Genomic DNA, 22678 nt, shown 5'->3' with positions numbered 1-22678 from the left:
ATGAAAACTTCTGTTTCTTTTAAGCTAAGTAAAAAATTAGATGCAAGATGATGAGGTTTACTGTTTTTGAGTTTCTAGAGGATATGGTGGTCAGAAACCATCAATTTGATTCATTAACTGCATAATATTTTCTTTATTAGCTAATAAACAGTTTTAAATGCAGAATTCATTCTGATAACTTATTTCCCCCTGTAATATTAAAGGTAAATGTAGGTAGCTAATGGAAATGTATCTTAAAATGTTTTTATGTTTTTATTTGAATTCTGGTTTCCACCCAAAATGGGGTTTGATATGTCATTATCACAGAATAAATTGTTTAGTAAATAAGAAATGTTATTGTAATGCAATAAAAACGGTCTGAATAAATACATGAAGAGCATATAACAGATGTGTATAAGTATCGAATAACTTCACAGTTAGCATAAAGCAAGTTTACTCTAAAAGGCGCAATTAGCTGCAATTCCATGTATTTTCAAGAATAACATCAAGTGATAATCAGTCTTTCTCAAAGAGAATACCCCAATGTGTAAATGCAACAGAAGATTAAAATACATTATTTTAATCAGGATTATTTTAATCAGAATCAAAACCTTGCTGATTTAATTCATGATTAAAATAAGTTATTTAAACCACTTTAAAGTAATAACCAATATGTAAGTAATAAACAATATGAATTTCTAGAAACATTATTTTCCTTCTGTTTCTGTATATGGGGAAACAGAATTTGCTGATGCTCTCCTCATTAATACCAAAGAACCCTCATGCTTCTGAGCTAGTATTCTCTGTGTGCAGTGATGACAGCGCGCGCTCATCTTTTGACACTTTACTGGGGTTCCAAGAGTTCTGAAAACAATGTTCCATTTATTTTGAGGAACAGTGGGAAGACTACTCTTTGTCAAGTTTGTCTTTTTTTATTTTAATTTTTTTTCCTTAGGGTGGAGTGTTAATGTTTTGGTGTCAGAATGAAGAGCAGGATACCTCTCATTCTCCTAGCTTGTGGCTCCTTTAACCCCATCACAAATATGCATATGCGTTTATTTGAGCTGGCTAGAGATCACCTGCACCAAACAGGTCAGTAAGGTGTTGTTTGGACCACAAACATTGTGTTTTACTGTGAAAGGTACATTTTTGCATTTCATTTTTTACATTTACATTTACATTTTTGCGATTCAGGATAGATGAGCTGTCACTTTACTACTTGCTTAATTTTATTATTCTTTATTGATAATTCAAAATGAGGCTTTCATGGCATATTCAATATAGAAATTCTAGCATTACCTCTTTCACTGATTACATGAAAGAAGTATTATAATGAGTGTTCATACAACTGAATTTAAAAGATTTATTAGCAGTTTTAGGATATATTCGTGGAACAGGCTGAATCTGGTGAAAGTATGCTTAACGATTTTGAAACTGAGAAGAAACAGTTATGTTACAATTTCATGCTTTTATGTTAATGTCGGAATTTATTATGAACAAGTGTTACAGTTAGCAGTTGCAACTACCAGGTAAATCTGGAGAAAAGATGAAACATTAGTTATTCGTTATCCATCTTTATTAATAAATAGAACTTATCTCCCTCAGCAAAATAATTTCCTAAAAAAGGAGGTCAGACGACCTAGATGTCAGCAAGCCAGAAAGTCTCAGCAGCAAAGGAGAACAGCAGGTAGCATCAGGAGCTTGAGCAAGAATCGGAAAAGCTTCGGCGGAGCAGGGTCTGGGGGCCTCACGGTTATTCCCTGGTCCCTTACAGCATCTGTGTAACCAGACACCACCCCTTACTCACACTGAGAGCTGGAAAGGCTGAAGTAAAAGTTACGCATTGCACTGCAACTCTTTGTCATCAGTGCTTAGTTTTGGATAGGGTGTGACTTGCCTTTTGATTTTTTAGTTTAATGTGTGGAGACTTACTATTGTCAGTACTTCATGCACTAAAGGAGGAGAATTTATTTGTGTCTGGGCTTCCTACACTGTTATCATTGCTGTTCCTGAACGCTTAACCTGGTGCCTCTGCAAAAGCAAGAAACCACAATTAGCTTGTGGAAGCTTTTCCCATCCCATGTAGAGGTAGCTTCATTTGAAGTAACTATAAATGAAGATTTTATTTTTATATATGTGTGTTTGTGTGTGTGTGTTTGTATAAAGCACATACATATATATTTATACATACATACACACACAAATATAGTCTTTCTGGCATTGGTAAGGACAGTTTCTCTAACAGAAGGGTTTTGCAACACGTTGTAAAAATGATCAAAACTTGAATGTGATCAATTCTGGATTCCTCTTTTATGGTAGAACCATTCCCACCCAGAAATTTAACTGGTCGTTCTCATGATTTTTGTCCTGTTTCCACTCCTGTAGTGTCCTATGGACAGAATCAGCGGCAGACTGGGAGCGGATAGTGGGTCTGGGGACAGCGGCTGTACACCGCAAAGGCTTGTTCGTTAAAGGGGTGTAGTGGTCTGCCATAGTCTGTGTCGATTCCCTGCTCAGCTGGGAACAGGGGCATCATCCTGGAGCTAAGGTGCACGATGAATGCATGGAAAAGTACCGAGCGTGAGGAGTGATGTTTTCTAGGCTGTGAGAATTTCTTACTTCTGGTGCTGCTTCAGTATTTCTGCTCAATCACAAATCAGGCAGAATATACGCGTTGTGTAATAGCTTCACCGGAGTTGTCTTCACAATCAAATTTTACTGTTATGAATGACATGACCACCCCGATACATATCCTGACTAACATCTCCAGTAATTCTTGCTGCCAGCTTTTTGCACATTGTTTCAGTTTCAAATAACATCTGATCTTATGTTTCATGTGTTCCTATTTTAAATAGGGCATTTCATTGAGTTTCTGTATATGTTAAGCTGTATTTGCAATTTCAGTGCCACATGTCAAGTAATTCATCCTTTTTCTGTTAATATCTGTTGATAAATCTTGTATGACTACCTTCTAAATACAACAGACACATCTACACATGACTGAATAACTCTAAAGATAATGTTTCTCCTTGTCTGAATTTTGACTCTACTGATATGAATATGACTCTTTCCACAACCTCACACATACTGAAAATTTTATCTCTGACTCAATCCCTTGTTTTAAAAGCATTTCTTGAAACTTGTACTGACTGCGCCCAGTGCTTTTTCACAGTCTGTTAATACCTAATGTCAGCTACTCATATTTCTCTCTATGACTATATTTCACATATTTGTCCGTATAGTCATAAAAGCAGTACTAGAGTCAACCTATTTAAGATATTTAGAACCGTGTTTCCCAGGTATTGCCAGTGGAGGATAATAACATCACAAAGTTTACAGACAAGATTGGAAGAGATACCGGGCAAAGGAAGGGGAATGAAAGATGAGATGTTTGTATCCATGATGAGACACAGACAGAAATGGGAGGTGAAGGAAAAAGGGTTACTAGCTTATGAAAATGTGGGAAAAACATGAGGCACTGGTTGTGTCAGATGCAGCATCCACAGCCGAGAGGTCCAAGGAGTCACTGAGCAGACTCAGGAATTCAGAGTTGCATGCTGTTCAGGGGCTGCATCTGATTGAAATGTACTGGTATTTTCAAGAAAAGGATAGGATCAGATCATAACAGCAGCAACTCAGCATAAATGCACAGACATCAATTTGTTTTCCTGCAGCAATTCTGATAACTGGAATATTAAAACTATACAAAAAAACAACAACCCAGCTTTGATCCTAGTGTCTGGGTAGTGTGTATAGCACCCCAGGTATGCGACTGGAATAGGATCTGACCTGCAGTGGTTACTCATTGCTTATACAATAAATATTGACACGCATTAGTTAGAATTAGCTGAACCAAAAAATGAGAAGGAAACAAATCCTTGCTTTGCATTACAAGATATACAGCAGCGCTTGCTTAAATAGAGCAGTACTTGATTGATTGTACTAGGCTCTATCCTTGAAAGGTGTGTGAAGAGGGATGTATGTGTGCCTTAGCATCCAGGAAGAATTAAAGCTACAGAGCATACTTTGCAGTTGCTTCATATGCAGGCAGATGTGCAAATCAAAGCAACCAAAATACAGATCTTAAGGCAGTTCAAGATACAGCACGTTCCTAAAGAAAATCCTTCTGTTTTATAAAACTCATTTCTCTGAATACTGTTATTGGTGCATGCAGTTTAGCTCCTAATCTTTTCCTGAATGCTTTTCTAAGCAGAAAAAGAATATTTGTCTTTCTGTTCCACGCGTTTTTTGTCTTTATCTAAAACCCGCTGAAATAAAGGGTTGGTGTCCCCTGCTCGCAGTGGTGTGTGGGTTATGCCCTGTACTTGGCTTTGGAATCCCAGTCACCGGGAGCATCCCCAAGGAGAACCGCCGTTTCTCAGTCCTGTTACCATCCTCACAAGAGTCAGCGTGAAGGAGAGAATTTCAGAATAGGCTGTCCTATGAATAGAGCTACTATACTTTATTATTCATATTGTTACTCCCAAGATGGTGGTTTTATCCTTCCTTTCTGGAGGAAATACTAATTTTCACAGCTCTCAAGATACTGCCTTTCCTTGTTTTTGTCCAAATCCAATGAACTCTGTATAAGCAAAATGGTATTTTGAGGTCTTGCTATGAAATGTTTATTACAGACTTGATGTGTGGCATTTATTTGGGGACTGATCATTGTGCATCCTCAGTTACTCAGCTGTTGGAGGCGAGTTTCTGAAGCCACAGTGTCTTTTAGAATGGCTGGCTGACTACAGAGGTCAATCTGCATCTTCGGGCCCTGTAGTTCACCCCACGAGATGGATGTGATTTGTGTTTGTCTAGGTACTTGTATGGCCTCTGTCACTACAACCTCTGCACACCTCATCTGTTTCACTGCGTCTCTCAAGCAGTCTTGCTTGTGAAGTGGTGAAGGTAAAGCCATCCATCCTGTGAAGAGATATCCCAAAGGATTGTCCATTACTCCTCTGATGTATTTGTGGTTTATTTTGACTTTCAATGTAATGATCACTAAATTGTTTACACCTTTGATTTTCTTCCTGTTGAATTCTCCTCACAGAAGGTGACTGAACATAAAGCAAAAAGTCTTGTCTATTTTTCTTTTCCTTTTCCATGCTCGGCAATCTCTGCACATCACAGGAGGTTAGCATAGGATTGGTATCCTTTTGGTATTTTATCTGTAAGCACTTTTGAACAACTCGGATATTTGGGATTACTTGTATCTAGTTGTTGTAGGGTTTTTTTGTTTGTTTGTTTTTAATTCCCCTCCGCCTCGGCATCTGGACAAACATGTTGGATAACTCCCCTCTCCCCCCCAATTAAATATAACCTGTAAATAAGATTAACATTTTGGTTTAAATAGAACACTGAAAAATCATTGTATATATTTTCCTAACATTAATAGTTTGAGAGTTCAGTGAGGAATACTGCTGATTTCTTGTGAGTTCAGGGCAAACCATTACTATTACTTGAATACAGATTTTTTTAATGTCATTTTAATGTATGTGTAGTCACACATAGAGACTTAGTAAGAGAAATTCAATAATATAATTAACTAACCATATTCTGAAAAGCAAGTGTGTAACTAATTGTTTCAGTGAAGAAATGAAAATTATTTTTAACGTAAGCTGCTGTGTGCCTCTTAGATGGTTAAAATATGAGACTGATTGTAACTATTTTCTAGTGGACATTTTGTCCTTCACTTCTGATAGGGAGGTTTATATCATTTTATTGTGTGTTTTTATATAGCTGCCATTTTGGTAACACAAGAGGACTAACTCTGCAGCAGAGGGATTTTCTTTGTTTATGTATTTGATGTTGTGTATGTACTGTGCAGTAAAATTTGCATTTCTTATCAGCCTCATTTTGTGAAAATTTATACATGTGGGTAACCTCATGCCCTGTGAACGGGCTTAATGAGGTAGAGAAAACGCTGCTTCCTGGACAAACCTTCAAAAACCCAGACCAAAAATTGGCACTGCTGTGTCCTGCGACTGTTCGTACCGACGCACAGTGATCTGAGGGCCGTGGGAAGACRCAGGTTGTGCTGAGCCCCCCTGTGCGGCGGGCAGCCGCGCCGCTCCCCCGCTGCCAGCGAGCGACCTGGGAGCAGCGGCTCCTTGGCCCGCCGGGGCCGAATCCTGCCACTGCGCTGCTGGGCAGCAGCGACAGACTGTTAGTCTGGTGCTGAAGGGGAAACTGAGGAAGTCTCCAGAAGGAAACGTAAAGCCCAGGGAATTTGCTTTGGCTCCTGCTTACAAATTTTGGATACACAGGACAGAAATCTCAGATGGGCAATGAGTAAGAGCAGTTGTCTTGCTTAAGGAAAGATGGGTTTTGTGGCTGACAGCTATACAGTATTTAAACTAACATCCATATCTACAGGAAGGGAAAACATGCATATTCCCTGGCTTTGAGTTGGTGTCACGTTTAATTAATGTCATAGAAGTTACCAGCAAGTCTAACTCTGGTTTTCTATTATAAAATGTAGTTGTGGAAAGCTGAATGCTGCACGATAAGGTGTTTCATGGTAACCTAGACATGAGATTGGCATATAATCTGTAGTAGTTTTATGTAAGCCTACATCAGTGAAATTTTCAAAGCTTTGCAGTCTAACAGGAAGGTACCAAACTACACTAAAATAAATACGCTGGCTCTTCTGTTGTTTTCAGTCACATGGAACCATCTCAATGGAAGTAAATTTTCCCCCCAGTAAACTAAGCATGAAACACACATCCTTCGGTAATGGCATTACATGTGTGTAGTACACATTTGTACTGCCTGTTTGTAATGACATGCTGCAAATTTAAAGTCTCACCTGGAAGATATTATTTGGGGTAGTTACACTGGCATAGAAAATCAGGCTGGATAAACTAACTAATTCCCAACTGTCCCAGGAGTGCGAAAGAGGCTTCTGTTTGTAGCTACTGTTCAGCAGTGAGTTAAGTTCCTAGGAACTTTGTTTATGCTAGAACAGTATTATCTCATGGTATAGCTTTATACCTTATTTTTAAAATATAGGACAAACTTTAATAAAATCCAAAGAAAAGACTGACCTAAGAGAAGAGGAATCTAAAGCTCAAAAGATGACAGAAAGACAAAGCAATATAAGGGGTGACTTGGAAAAAGGAACAAAATTGCATGATGCAATCAGAGGAGTTAGCAGCATCCTGGAAAAGGAGTGAAATAAAGCAGCACTTGGACACAAAGTCCTATTCCAACCTGCTCTGGAGGTGACAGAAGGGAGAAGAGCGGTGGCCTCATTCCTGCTCCCTGGGCAGCACAGCACCAGAAAGCTGCAGAGCCTCCCAGTCCGCTGTGGAGTCTCCTCTGATGCTAAGGAGAGGATGAGTAGCAGTGGAGTCAAATATATGGAAATATTTATGTTATTTTTTGTATAGTGACTATTTACTTTTATTATTTACTTTTTGTATAATGGATTATTTTCTTCAAAGTTTCTAATAATAAATCCCTGACTGACTACTAGAAGTAATTATATCTTTAAAAGTCCCAAAGAAATACACTACCATTTGACAGGAAATTAGTACTCGACAAATTGTCTTTGTATTACTAAACTAATTCAGCATTACAATTTGTGTTGGTTTGTGACAACTTACAGTGATTTCAGAATATTAAACACCCGTTTTCCTTAATAATATTTGATCATGTTTAAAGGATATTTTTGGTTTTGTAACTTTTGTTATGTTTAGTTTTCTAACTAGTTATCCTAAGTAGTTCTTAGATAATTTAAATTAATAACAGGAGGACATTTTTGCTGCTGTTGACAGGTACGTTTTGAAAAACAAAGTCGCTTAATGGCCTGAAGGATTTTTACATGTACATTCATAGCCCACCTTCAAAAAATGTTGGCCTATATCCATTCAATAGAGAAACTTAACCATGTAAGACAAAAAGATCTAAACAATCCAATAGCAGAGGAAAATTACTCTTTTTAGGAAAACAAAGATAACAAGTTCACTTAAAGCGAGTGCAAAAATGGAAAGAGCAAAAATCTTTTAAAGGTTAGACAAAAAGCCTACAAACATGTACAAAATAAATATCTGAAGTCTTTTTCAGGCTTCTACTTCCCCTGCAATGTATGGAGACATGTAGGCCTCGAAGAACTACGTTTCTTGAGCCCTAGAGGAAGAAAAAAATTCTTCTATTTGAGACTGTTATTTTCAATTTCAGGTCAAGAGAGGGACTTAAATATATACACATCTTTGCACATTTCTGGAATATTTTATCTTGCTCTATTGACCGTTTTGCCTATTCTGAGAATGTTTTAAAAGGGAGGATATTTTGGACTGAAGCTTTCACAGAAAACAGGCCTGTAAATCCCAGTGGATTTTAATGGTGATTTAGGAGTTTAACTCCAAACTGTTGTCATGTTCCAATATCAGCAATTAATTATGAGCCAATAAGTATCATTTTCATTGCAAAGCAATAGAGAAAACTTGCACCAGTCTCAGGATTTCTCTGTTGAATCAACTGAATTAGAAAAAAGTAAGAGGATTTTTTCCTGCCAGTGTATTTACCATAGCTATATAAAATGCATGCGCTACATTAGAAATCATTTTCTGTTTCATTTCTTTTTTTTTGAAACACCCTTTCTCAACTCTCAGTTTCTGTCTCTTTGAGGGACGTAACTCATACCAGCACTTTATTTCTCTGTTGATTTACTCAAATGATAGTTACATTTTTATCTGTTTCTGTTTCCTGACTGGAAGCCAGAACTTCAAAGTCTAACAAAAAGAGCTTGTTCTGTTAATGACTACATTACAGAAATAGAAAAATATGGGCGTATTTTCACATTTAATTAACATGATCAACCAGCTAGAAAGGGAGTTTTATGGCTGCTAAGCTGATATTTGGACCATAGTGTCGTAAATTAGCCCTGCGTTTGTTCTTGAATCTTCCTGTTTGCCTGACTCACATTAATCACAGTCCCAGTAATATGTTAAAATTTTTTAACACAATGAGAAGCCACAATGATTGTGATAAATAGCAAGCATCAGAGGCTTAAGAAGAAAGCAGTGGTCAGTTAAGATGTTCATTATTCTGACTATCTAAAAGCTGTATGAAACAATTATTAGAACAAAAAATTCATTATATCCAGCAATTCTTATAGTTTGCATCATAAATTATAAATATATTTCTACTTGCTTGAAAATTGTATGTTCATCCAGCTTTCCTTTTTGAATTATCTATTAGGATAGATATGTTGATAGTAATTGTGAGCAGTTCAAAGAAGAACAGGAAGGTAGCTCTTCAATTTTTTAAGTTACCTTTTCCTAGTATTAAAAATAATATATAGATCAGATTGTTCATGGCCTTCTATAACTTTGAAGTTAACCATGCTCTGAGCGGGAGGTTGAACTGGATGACCTCCAGAGGTCTGTTCCACCCTAAATTTTCTAGGTTCTGTGAAGATGATTATTTTCTTTTTTGTTTACACAGGAAGGTATCAGGTGATTGAAGGCATAATGTCTCCAGTCAGTGACGACTACAGAAAGAAAGGCTTGGTTTCAGCCAAGCACCGGATAGCAATGGCTAAACTTGCACTGGAGACATCTGACTGGATTCGAGTTGATTCATGGGAGAGTGAGCAGGAGACATGGACAGAGACAGTAAAAGTATTAGGGTAATTACATGACTTTTTTTTTTCTTTATGAAGCTAGTGATTGCCAGAGATCTGTCAGGTTACCAAATCAATGTACAGAACTGACTCATGTAAAAAACCCAAGCAAAGCAGAACATGTCTGTTCATGGCATCATCTGCTATGAGATAAAGTATTAGATCTGTGGACAATGAAAATTCACGTCACTTTTCTCCAGAAATGCTATCTAACCAGAATTGCCCACCTGGAGTCTTTCATTTCCTAGTGCAAAGCAGATCGGCTTTCCCCAAACATACGCAATACTCTACAGTACAGCATTTGTGGCGTTTAAGTCATGAGATGCCATGCAGAGAGCTTTTTGCCAAGAATGGGCCCTGTTGTAGTCACTGGAAGAGTTACGTGGTGAAGTTCTTCACTCTCATGTTATCTCTCTAGTTTTTAAGTCTCTGAGCAGGTAATACAGAGATATTAATCAGAAAATAAGAAAGTTTACAAACAAAGCTGTTCTTCAGGAGTATCCCTTTTCTAGATTAGATATTTTGACGCTCATTATTATGCCTGTAGTTTTATCTGTTCATACTTTGAAAGATTTCTTATTAACTCTCATGGCTTGTTAAACCCAAGTCCATAACTGCTGATGTTTTATTCAAAATTGTTGAGTTTTGTGTGTTTTTGCGCTAGAAGGCAAAAACCAATCTTTGTCCAGAACCTGTTAATTTGATTTAAGCACCTTGAAATGTGCCTTTTGCCTGCATGTTTGGTCTTAGTAAAAAATGCATTGTGGGGCAAGGTATGAAAACACAAACTTCTTGTGCTAACCACTCTTTGGAAATATGGATACTATAGAAGGAGTCAACTGATATTGCTAAAGTGTATTTCCATGGAAGTCCTTCAAGAAAGCTAGTGTGCTGTAAGAAGTATAATGATTCATCTTTCATACCCACATTTTCTAGGGTACTTTCTAAATGAAAATAGTGCTTGTGCAGCTTAAGACTCCAACATGGGCCTGCCAGGAACTGCCCAGAAAGCTCCTATGCAAAAGCCATTAAGAAAACAGACGTTACTTTACAAAAGCATACATAAGAATACTGTACATACTTTGCTTACAAAACAGCTACTGCAGCCTTTTACTATGGCTTTTCTTTGCTTCAGTGGGTGGGCACAGCCATCCTCTTGCTCTGTTCCTTTTCCCCCTCTAGGACTGGGCAATGCTACCCTGTCTTTGCCAACACTTCCCTGTTCTTTTATGGGTTCGCACTGGCATTTCCAGTGTGAAAAATCACCAGAAGGTCTGTCCTGCAGAATTAGTTGGGTATGGGATTCCTCTCCCAAACTTTAGTTCTGTAAAGCTGTTTTCCTCCAGAGAAGCAGCGACAGATCTTACAGATTAGGTGATCCTACTTAAAAAGGCTTTGATCTTGCACAGCTTCAAATGAAGTGAGTACTACCTGCAAGACTGGGTTTGTAAATTGTAAATACACTTTAGAGTCCTTTAGGATAAGAGATACTGTAAATAAAACCTATAGGTATATCTTTTTCTTCAGGGAAAATAGTATCAGTGTAGTATGAACAGCCAAACTTCCTGTTGGCCTAGAAAGTGAACCTCTAGTTTTATAAATGGAGTCCAAAATGGTAAAATGCATGTCTGTTAAAGAAAGAAATGAGCTTAAAGCAAGAACAATAGGAACAGTTTTTTTCAAATGATGTCCTGTACTAATGAGCTGAACCAGTATCATCACCTAGTGCTGAACCCCGTCCCTTGAATGGGGAAGCACCATTCTAATGAAATGGCATAGGCAGCTATTTCCGTTGTATTTTAGTGCCACACTTGAATATTAAAGAAGAGATAGCATTAGAGCTAGATCCTTGCCTACTGTAAATAGGCAATGGTTCACTATGGATCTGTGCTAATTCATAACTTTTGAAGATCTCGTCTATAGACTGTTCCCCCAGTTGAGAAGTTAAAAGCTGATTGCTGCCTTCACTGTAAGCCCCCTCAATTAGGAAATTTCAGGACCAACAGAAAGAGATTTTGCTATTGCAAGGCAAAGGCCAAAGCATTATTATACGTAAATGTCTCTTCATATCAGTATTTTGAATTGCACACTTAACTGTGTTAGAACACTGTGTCCTGTGAAGGGACACATGAATGGCTTTTTCCTACAGTACTTGTTTCACCTGAATGTGATGAAATTGTCATATTTCATCAAAATCTGTAGATTTTTCCAAAGCTCCTGAATTGTTATGACACAGAAGAATTTTAAGCAGCAGAGCTGGTACCTCATTTATGACAATGCTATCAGTTGCCTGTTACCTTAAGTAAATACGGAAATTTTGGAGACTACTCCAAGGCTTTTTTCAGAAAGGAGGAGAGAAAGCAATGGAGATATTTCCCAGCTGGTTAGTGTTCCTGAAAATTCTTTCTAGGCAAGAAAACAATGTTGTCAGTAAGCAAAGAACTGCATTCATCCTTTATGTAACCTAGATTTGACTGCAGTACAGATACACTAGAAATTAATTTAGAATTGGCAAATATCTGTCTTATCCAACAAGTTTTGCTGAACTGTGCTTATGATACATAATTACATAGTTATTGGAAGCTTCATACATAGTTCAGAAAATACTTGATAAACTGACAGATTGGTTTGTCCATTTTGATGTCTCTTTAAAATAACCCAGACCCTCCAGCATTTAAAATGACTATTGAACAGACCTTTCAACAGGTAAGATTTTCCAGTACTTGTAACATTAGTCCTGCAGTGAGCTCTTATTTTTGAATCAAGGCCCATGAATGTCAGGCCATGACATGAAGTTAGTGTACTCGACTATACATAGCATCAGCCTGTTTACAAGGCAGGATTAAAAATATAAATGTAGCAAGGCCCAGGTCAAGCCACTGCTACCTACTCTCTACTTCATATGTCTCTCACCCCTTGTCTATACAGTTTCCTTAGCCAATGGCTGAGCATCAGAAATGCCTGGAGATGACTGTGCAGCCTGTCTCGGTGCATATTCTGGGCACCAGTGCCACTTACTGTGGCCCAAAGTATTTGCGTAATTTGAAGAGTGTATGTTTAAATCACTAAACTGTAAATTCACTCCTTAGGCCAGACATTCAAAGGGTTGTTTATGGCTTTGTATACACACTGAATTCAGACTGAGTTAAGGGCAGAGCTTTGCCTTGTGACTTATAATCTTTGCTTTGAAACTGTTATATAAGACCTGTCACTGTGGCTGTATCTGTACTAGATAGACAGGACATGGGCTTGAGTACTTGTCTGTGACGACCCGTCCTGTTTAGCTGGCAGCAGCTTCCTGAAACAATTTTGGCTGGGGTCAATCACTACTCTCAAACAATGCCCAAGCGTGGATCGGGATGGTGGTATAAAGCAGGGACTGCTCTAAATAGGCAAGGCTATGCTGATTTGGAAGGAAGAGAGTTTAGTTGTATGGATCTAAGATGGCCATGTGCCCTCAGGATCAAAGAATGGGCCCTGGCCCCTTATCGACAGAGTGAGGTAGCAACACCACTATTAGAGTGGAGCAACACTGATTAGGAGCAGCAAAAGAAGAAAGTAATATAAAACTGGAAAAATTGACAAAAGGATCCTTACCTGCCTTTAGGGATCTGAACTCAGTAAAACTAGAAGCATACCAGATGTCTAAAATCTTACGAGAATTGTATATTTTGAGGAAATTCTGTATTTCTCAGGATTAGAACTCTTTTAATTAAAAGGAAAGGGAAAAAGATGATGGGGAAAATTCAAGGAATATGTTTTTGGGGAGAGAAGGATGAGAGAGAACAGGAATGTCCCCTTCTGAAAACTGTTTTAAAGAGTGCACATTATAGAAACATCATCATGTCTGAGGTGCTATATTTAATCAAGAAATTAAATGTAGTGACTGGAGCGTGGTTTAATCCTGTCTCAAGCAAAAACCTCCATAATGCTTTAAATATAATGTTGCTACCAACATTGTCATAATGGTAGAGTTTCAAAAGGAATCAAAAAACAATGCAGTTACACAGATTGCTTGTGAATTGTGCAAAATGTTAACTACATTGATACTAATCTTCTAATAGAATGAATATGGTGAAATCCTAACAAATTGTATTAAAACCCAAAGTGCATTAAAGCAGACTGAAAGCGCCAGGCAATCCCTTTGGGCACCTCTGAGAGGCTTACTTCACAAAGAAGCTTTATTTTAAATGCAGGCACCATTACAATGAATCACTCCGCTCGCTCCAGTCCAGGCAGGAATTCATGGCAAACAAGCGGCCCACACAGAGACCTCCAGGGGATTCCCTTTCCTCCCAGCACACAGGTTGGTTCAGAACCGTAACAGCACTCTTTGTTTAGCACTGAAAACAACGCACCTCCACCAGCTTAGCCTAACTGGTGGGAAAGGGGAAGCGGTAACTGGTAGGCTGCAAGGGCTGCAGCTGCCTGCCAAAAGCAAGGCGTCCAAAGGCCAGCGTGACTGCTCATGCACTTACCTTGCAGTAACTCCCACAGACAGGAGACTTATTTTGAGGGTTGTTGTATTAATTCTTAGTTTTATAAGCATTTCCTGAAGCTTTATCAGAGATGTAAGCTGTGGCCCTCTTGGTTTTGCAAAGCATAGAGTATATTAACAAATAATACTGAAAAGTATAGGGATTACCTGTAATTGTTATTCTAATGTTAGGCAGTGAACAAAGTACACAGATACCACACCAGTGATGCTGCTGCGTTGATGTTTACTGCATATTTGGATAAAAAAGCTTTTGTTGACACTAAAAGCAGGGCATATTCTAGAAACACAGTCAGCTTAGGATTTCCTATTTTATCATATTCCTTAGCTCTGTGGTTTTCTCGGATGCTGCTAGATTTCTGATACTTTACATTTTTCCTATAGTGCTTGCAGCACTTCTTGGACATGAATAATATATTTGAGCTTTTCATGGTTACACAAAGGTTTCCAAAGGGTAAGTTGTTAAATCTTTATAGATGGTAGGGAAAAAAATTCATAAGGCATTTGGACTGCAGTTGAATTTTGTGTCTGATGTGAGTTTAGTGATTGTTGGTAAGTGACAAGACAGATTTTTCTCATTACAGCATCCAGAAAAAATACTGTGAAAGTAGTTAAGACTATTTTAATTTTCCATTGTATAAAATTCTGTTTTTGCTATTATTTTATGTAGTTATTTCAAGCTCTATTGCATTTTTATGTAAAAACAAATAAGTTTGCACAAAAGTGCAAACTAGTCTTTTTTCTCCATAAAGTTTCTTAGTTTAGAATAGATCAGTCATCACAAGTTTTCCTCTAAAGTCATGAGCAAAAGGCAAAAACCGGTTGAGATGGAGGACTGGCAAGAAGTAGGTTTCCTTGCCTAGAACATAGTGGCTGGATTGTTTTTTTGTACTCTACTACCTAGCAACTGTCCCCAAAGAACAGTCTGTTGGTGCGAATAGGAAAAGTATAGCTTACTGTTGTTACTTACATTTTCTGCCCTCTGCACTCTGTCCGGCTGGGCAGCGATATGGACTTGGATATACTAAACACCCGGCCCACCAAGAAGGAGTGGGACAGTGTCTCCCTGCTTCCTTTGGTCACTAGCATGCTATGCAGTGGAGCACGGCTGCTACTGAGAACTCCAGAGAAGACTATAGTTCCTCCCCTTTCTCATAAATAAATGATGGTCAGTGCTAGCTTTTTAATGGCAGGCAACTGTGACTTAACCTTCTCTCCCCCCTGAAAAAAACAAACAAACAACAAAACCAAGGAGACACCAATGAGATCTGTTGAATTAGAGATTTCTGTTAAGTTTGCAAAAGGCTCAGACATCTAATGGAAGCTTTCACAAAGATCGGTTTGGTGGTTGAATTTAAAACATGCTATTTCTCTACTAAATGTATGTCTACTAAACTGTAAGATTTCTTTGCATGGACCTAATCCTTATGATTTTGTTCCACATACAGAATAATCAAGTCACTTCAATATGCATTGCAAATAAAAGGTTCACTGAGGACAGGTATAGACAAATGATTCCAGTTTTATTAAACATAGACTAGCTCATTGGTGCTATCCATTCAGCACCAAGATGAAAGAGAAAAAACTATGGAGCCCATTTTTCCCTGTTTTTCAGTGTCCAAGTTGTAAAGATCAGAGACAGCTAAAGCTAGCTGCTTCCCAAAGAGTGATTATTCTTAAGTACTGTTATAGCCTTTAATTTTTATAATACCCTGGAAGAGTCTCTGGATAGCTCGGACTTCTTCACCTCTGTTCTGAAAATTTTGTTGTTATGATACATAAAATCTACATATCCCCTATTGAACAAATTAGGTGGTAAGACATCTCCAAATCCTCATTCAAGCGTTCAGTGTTTTGTTATGCTTTAATTATTTAAAAGTAGCATACTGTCCAGTGTAAAATACTGCTAAGCAATTCAGATAAAACCACTGTATTATAGGTTGCTTTGAAAAGACTTCTGAAATTATTTACATCTAATGCTGCTTAAATGCTCCGCTTAGTTCCTCATATGTTTTTCTGGTAGGATTTCATATCCCTCCTTGATTCACCAGATAGAGCTTCGCATACAGTATTTCTTTTCCTGCTTACAAGAGCTGGCTGATTGTCTTCATTTCATTGTGAACTGAATTCCTTGCACTTTAAGTCTCCGAGTTGCCTCACATGAACAACTCTGTTGTCACTTTTCAAATGCTTTTACCTGGCATGGTCTAAATGCACTTTCTTAATTAAACCTTGCTGGTTCTTAAATCCAGCTACTTCCTCTGTGTTAACAGCTGTTTCTCCTTTAGCTTACCCCTTCTTCCCTAAATGACACTGCAAGGAATTGCAATTCATCTCTGTCCAGCATTATTGACTGAGATATGCCAATCAAAAACATGCAGAAATTTCCCTGCTCAAGATATTCCATAGCCTGAAATAAAGGCTACTGTACTTATCAAAAGGTGGAGCAGTGGAGCAGCCATTTCAGTTTTATATCCATTATCTACTGTGGAAACCACCAATCATTCCTTAGCAGACTGCCCCTGAATGAAGTCCAAAGTCACAGACATTTGCCATAGCATATATGGGAATGTATTGTAACACTGAGCTTTTTTGTAAAACCCACAAATTGTTCAACTTAGACTACAGTTTGTTAGCCTCTAGTTTAGGATGTTTCCTTTTTAGTTCCTCCATTGAACTTTTGTTGTTGTTAGGTTGGATGATGTGTTGTCTGGAGCTTGAACATGCAGCAAACTTGGTTGTTTAATCTATCAAAGTGCAATGCATGTACATTCAGAGAAAACCCATCAACACTATAAAAGTTTTAATGTAGTATTAGCTCTAATATAGCTTGAGACACAGTACAGAGTCTGTTTTATTGGTGAGATTGCTTTTAAATAAAAAGCAAGATGTCGCATGGAAAAAAAAATCAGGCAAGGTGCTGCAAAGTAGGGGATTGGAAACTGCCTAAACATGGAACTAAGGACAAGAAACTAGGAAATACTTTGGAAAAGTGCAGCAGAATCTGTGCGTGGAAGGACAAGGGCAAGATTGGAACTGGAATGAAGGAGCAGCTGGGCACAAGACAGCTTAGAAAGGATGAAGCAGAGAGCGTCAGATTTATCATGATAAAGCTTCCAGTGTTGTATGAAGCCTAAGATTCTTGGTGTCGCATCACTCATCAACTGTCAAAAGTATCTGGGACATTCTTTCACAGTGTTTCATTCCCTTGGTTCCCTTCTAGTGCTGGTCCACATAGGATTACCGTCTGCTATTGCAGTTACTTCTGCACTAGTTCAGGTGTCAGAGATCTGAGAAGTAAATCTACTGTGGGTGCGAGCATAAAATTTTTTGAGTAGTTTGTGGGGTTTTGGGGAGAAAATATCACATTCCTACAGAATACACTAATTATAGTCCCCCAAACCAGAATCACATTTTCAAAAGTGTGGGTAGTCTGCGGTGATCCTCCTGGGCATGAATGTTTCAGTATAGCCTGTACTTAGTACTACTCTTTCTGTAGTACCGCTGCTTCACTCCGAGCGCAGGGGGCAGCCCTGCAGCGCCCATGCCCTGCTTGTTGTGGGYGCTGGAAGGCGCGTAGGGAGGGGCGCAAGCAGAGAAGAAATGTTTGCTGTAGTTAAGCAACTAAATGGTGCATACTAAACCTCTGCAAAATTGGGCCTATGTTAAGACACTTATGGTGGGCTTGTCACATATTATCACTGGTACGTTCCTTGCTTTCTGAATGGCTGATTTAAGGTGTTTGTATGAGATTTGCAGATGTGCTAACCATCTACAACCACGTATGTAAAAACAGAGACAATTCCTCCATTATTACCCTTCATTTCACATAAATGGGAGGTTTTGAAAATACTTAGCTAATGTTTGTAAAAAATTCAGATGGTAATGGTAAGTGCTGTAGAAAAGACCATAAGGAAAGAGATAATTCTGCATCGGGGCTTAGATAGTGGGCAGCAAATAAGAAATGGAACCATATACTGGATAAAGAAGAAAAAACAAAAAAATTTAACTGGTCAAGTGTTATTCTTGGTCCTTATCCAAAATACAGAAAATTTGGCTTTAGACTCTTAGTACTGAGACAAAAATGCTATGGCCACATGACACAAAGTGTTACCATTCTCCTGGTTCAAATTTGCCTAAAAACAAAATAAAATTCAGTAGTTTTAACTAACCAGCTTATTGTACCAGTAAGGGTTGTTAGGTAAGGTGCAGTCCATCCTATTTTAGATGGCAGAGCTGCATAAGACAGGCTAAACCCGAGTTTGTTCTCTGGCTAATGTGGCAAACTGCAACAGCGTGTCTACGTGTCAGTGTGCAGCATGGTGGGCTGGGGAGCTGAGGGTGACAACCCAGCCAGCAGGGCAGGCTCTCGCCAGCCAGGGCCCAGCCCCACCGTACCTGAGCGAGACCTGCAGGGCAGGCCAAGGGATGGTAGCTAGGTTCGGCCAAGAACCTGGACCAGCAGGCAAGTTGGTGGTGGTGAGGCAGGTCTGAGGTCAACCTGGGAAGTCAGTCCACAGGTCAGGGTCAGGATCAGGTCTGATAAGGTTAACCAGGGTCAGACACAGCCCAGTGATCACCAGGCAGGTCCACAGTGACAAGACAGGTCCAAGGTCAGCCCAGGAAGTCAGGCTGCAGGGTCCATGGCCAGGCATGGACATTGCTGGGGGCTGAGCTGGAGACCCATACTCCTATGATACAGCTCAGGCAGGGAGTGATGGCTTCAGGCTGAGCTTAAGTGGACTCCTTGGCCCATGGGCAAGGGCTGGGTGGGGGCCCCAGGTGAGGCTGGTCAGGGCCATTAGGGCCTATGAGTGCCCTCAGGGCCCTGACACTACACACTTTCAGATCAGATTTGCACTGCTGCCTGATCCAGTAATGTATAGATCTGGTACTCATGTATATGGTGTTCTGGCATCAGTGCACTGAATGAGGCATGCATGTTATAGGCGGGGGGAAAGAAACACTGTGATTCTATAGTATCTCTAAATACATACTATAGGTACACAAGAACAAAACTTGTGCCCTTAATGCTTTTTACTTTTCACTAGTACCTTCTATAAAACTGAGTTTGTGAAATAAGTACTTTAGTTTGCAAACATACTAATGTGTTTTTTAAATATACCTTTCAACATGTTGTGTCTAATTTTAGAGTAAGTATGCACAAATGTCCAAAAATCTCTTAAATTCTATCAGTAAAACCTTGATGTAGGCTAAAGATAGAGCATTCATCTTAGAGCAGTGCTAGTTTATCTTTAGTTTACCTCCTTTTTCCTGGTAAATATACAGTGAAGGTCATATTATGCTAGCTGTAGACATGAAGCAGGATAAAATACAGGCAACAGCGTTAAAACCCAGTTATTGCGCTTTTGTCTGACTCTTTAAACAGTAAAATCCAGTATTCTAAGTACCTCTCAATATTAACAATTTTTCCTTATTAAGAAACAAGGATGACAAGATAAAGCTAAAAGCCTGGCTTTGTCAGTTCACGTGATAGTATTTGTCAGCTTCCAACAATTTTCCAGAGGAAATATATCTCCGCAACAGTATGCCAAACACTCTAGAAAAAACAGAGCTATGAGAGTTCATCATTCCTCATTGCACTGATGGAATCACTAATGACTGTGTAGATGTGTCTACTCAGTACACGATCATTCACCAGTTTTTCCATTAACTTCAATACAAGGTCAAGCCCAAACTGAGTAGCAAGTGGAATGAATGTTTATCTCCACATATGGCCTTTTATCTGACCTGGTCTTGTGCTAAATTCAGGCTAATCTTTGCTTCCCCTTTCGGCTTGCTTGAGTGAAGAAATAATTCTCCTTTAACATTGTACAGGTAATATTTGATATGCTGTGAGGAATGAAAAAGTAGGTACACTGAGTTTGAAAAAGCTTGTAATTGTGACCAGACATCTAAAATCTAAGCTGAATTTTTCTTGCCACCTTTTGAAAAAAAAATGGGGTAGAAGTAAACTATTAAAAAATGTTGATAAGAACAACTTTTAAGTATAATCTTCCTAGGAAAATGAGCAAGTATAGAAATCTCTCCTTTCTTTTTGTCTTCCCAGTTCTACCAGAATTAAAGCTGCTCTGTGGAGCTGATATTCTACAGACATTTAAGACACCCAATCTCTGGAAGGAAGAGGACATCAAAGAAATAGTAGAGAAGTTTGGTTTGGTGTGTGTTAGCCGTGCTGGCTCTGATCCTGTTCAGTATATCAATGAATCAGACCTTTTAACTAAATTTCAGCACAATATCTTTCTAGTGAAAGAATGGATTCAGAATGAAATCAGTGCAACACAGATACGCAGGGCCTTGTGCAGAGGATTAAGCGTAAAATATCTCGTACCAGATTCTGTCATTTCCTACATTACACACCATAATATCTACACAGAAGAGAGTGAGCGGAGGAATGAAGGTGACTTGCTTCAGCCTCTAAAGTTGCGTAACCCAACAGTAAACCCGCTAAATGACTGATGACTGTAGTCTATGAAATGGACAGAGGTGGCATTTTTTCATGTAAAATTCTTGAGAAAGACGGTTTTTGTTGGTGAGGGAAAAGTACATCAGCCAAAAATTTTTTGAATTCATGTGGTGTTTTAGATTAATCTTTCTGTATGTGGTAATACTTAATCAAATGGGATACTYAGGTGAATATCTTAAAATGTACAAACAACAGCTTCCTTGTGAAAATAGAAGATTTTAAAAACAGCTATTAAAATCTCCAGTAATACTTCAGGATCAAACTTAGTACTTTCCTGAATTTGCAGTTCTTTAATCTTACAACAGTTTTAGCATGAAGATGTCTTACTGTTCTGAAGCAGCAAAATAAAATGAATTGTAACTTTTCCTTAAAAATGTATATATTATTGCTACACTTTGACTTTTCGGGACCTTGAATAAATTTTGTTTCTGAAGGTTGAGAAAGATGCAAGTTTATGTTTTGGCAGTTTGGACAAGAAATGGAAATAAAGTCTTGTTTCATGCAAGTGCTTAAAAATACATGCAGCCTTCACAACAATTTTAATCCTCCCAATTAAAAAGAACAGGCAAACAATCCTCCTCCCCCAATTTAGTCCGTTTCTTTGCTTCTCTGATCCAGTCAGTCTTCTGTAACAGTAATTGCCAAAGTCTTGGAGTAGGTGACATATCCAAGAGGATCTTGGAACCCCCCTTTGGCAACAGCAAAAATGCTGCTGATATTGCTGGTCACATCATGATGAGAATCTTTCAAACTGTGGTTGATCATTCTGTTCTTTGCTTTCTTCATGGATGGATTAATCTTAGTAATTTCTTGCTGATTTTGAAGTCTAGCAATGCAAAAGAAAAAAACCCCAAACCCTTTGAAAAACAACACAACCAAAACAAAGAACCCCAATCCCTAAAAAAAAGACCATTTTTTGTAATAGTAAAACGTGTCCAGTCTTTCTTAGACCAGTCAGATAAACTCAAATTTTTGTCATGTACAACACAGAAATTATCATGTTGTCTTTTTTGCAAGGGAATTCACTTTCTCAGTGTGATAGGAAAAGCTAGTACCACTCAAAAAGCATATTCTTCACTCTGATTTGAATATAATGATCCGCAATTTCAATAAACTTTTCTTTTGAGAAATGTTACTCACTCTAGGTACATCTGTGTGTAAGTAGGTTACTAATTCAGCACTGTCCTCTGGTTTGGCAGACAAAACAAATAGAAGGATATAGTTTTTGCACCAAAATCGAGAATTACTGTGATATAACAGCATGGAACTTGAACTGTAGCATTTGCAGAATGGAAGATAAATGGAAATAGGTAAGAGGCTTACGCAGTAGTTGAGCCTAATGTTAGCCAGACAAATGTATTCTATATTCTGCTTGTCTGCTTTGCTGATTCAATCTAGCTCACTTTTGACAGAAGACACCCCCAAAGAATAGCAGTGGGATAACTATCTCATAAATAATAGTAACTTCGGGAAGGTTGCTATAAAAACACTGGAATAGCTCTAAGTTTCTTATACTCAGGAAAGAGGAAAAGGAAGGAACAGCCAAAAAACTGACCATAGGCCTGAAAAATGTCTAGCTTTCTTTTTTATTCTTAAACAACACTGTGTAGAACCTGTTATAGTAGAAGACCCAATATCAAACTGACTTAATTTGGAATAAATGGCTACTGACATGTCTGAAAGCAAATTACTGCTACCTTTTCTCACTGAGTGAATGCTAGCGTTTTACACTTTCTATAGCATCACTAAAATATAAATGATTTTTAAACATAAAAGACACACATCTGGCTCAGAAAGTCCTTGAGCCACAAATCACTGGAATCTGGAAAAGTATGTTCGGGGGTATCATAATATCCTTCCACTGCTACAGACAGGGAACAGGACTGTTTTGGTCTAATTCAGTAGAGCCACTCTGATGTTATCCCTTTGAAATAGGGAACTCTGCTTGCATAGTATGGCTTTATGCTGGGTGAGGGTGGAAATAAAGGGGCTTTACACAACTTTATTTTAGGCATCTTATTTGTGAGAGGGACTTTGTTTAATAATGCAATTTAGAGTGTTTGAGTGGAGCTCATAGCCCGTTTCACCT

The 22678-nt window shown here is 38.4% G+C and overlaps 1 protein-coding gene across 1 annotated transcript; it reads left to right on the top strand.

The window, feature by feature from the left end:
• Positions 1-934: 934 nt before the first annotated feature.
• Positions 935-21291, top strand: NMNAT3 (nicotinamide nucleotide adenylyltransferase 3). Its single transcript, XM_026073091.1, has 4 exons — positions 935-1071; positions 9430-9613; positions 13804-13913; positions 20173-21291. The coding sequence occupies exons 1-4, from the start codon at positions 963-965 to the stop codon at positions 20580-20582; spliced, it is 813 nt and encodes a 270-aa protein (XP_025928876.1). The 5' UTR covers positions 935-962; the 3' UTR covers positions 20583-21291.
• The last annotated feature ends 1387 nt before the right edge of the window (positions 21292-22678 follow it).

The sequence above is a fragment of the Apteryx rowi genome, unplaced genomic scaffold (assembly GCF_003343035.1).
Source record: "Apteryx rowi isolate R43461 unplaced genomic scaffold, aptRow1 scaffold_36, whole genome shotgun sequence".
In the NCBI taxonomy this organism is placed as follows: domain Eukaryota; kingdom Metazoa; phylum Chordata; class Aves; order Apterygiformes; family Apterygidae; genus Apteryx; species Apteryx rowi.
Note: the sequence above shows the minus strand (reverse complement) of the source record. Positions and strands in the feature narration are given on the sequence as shown.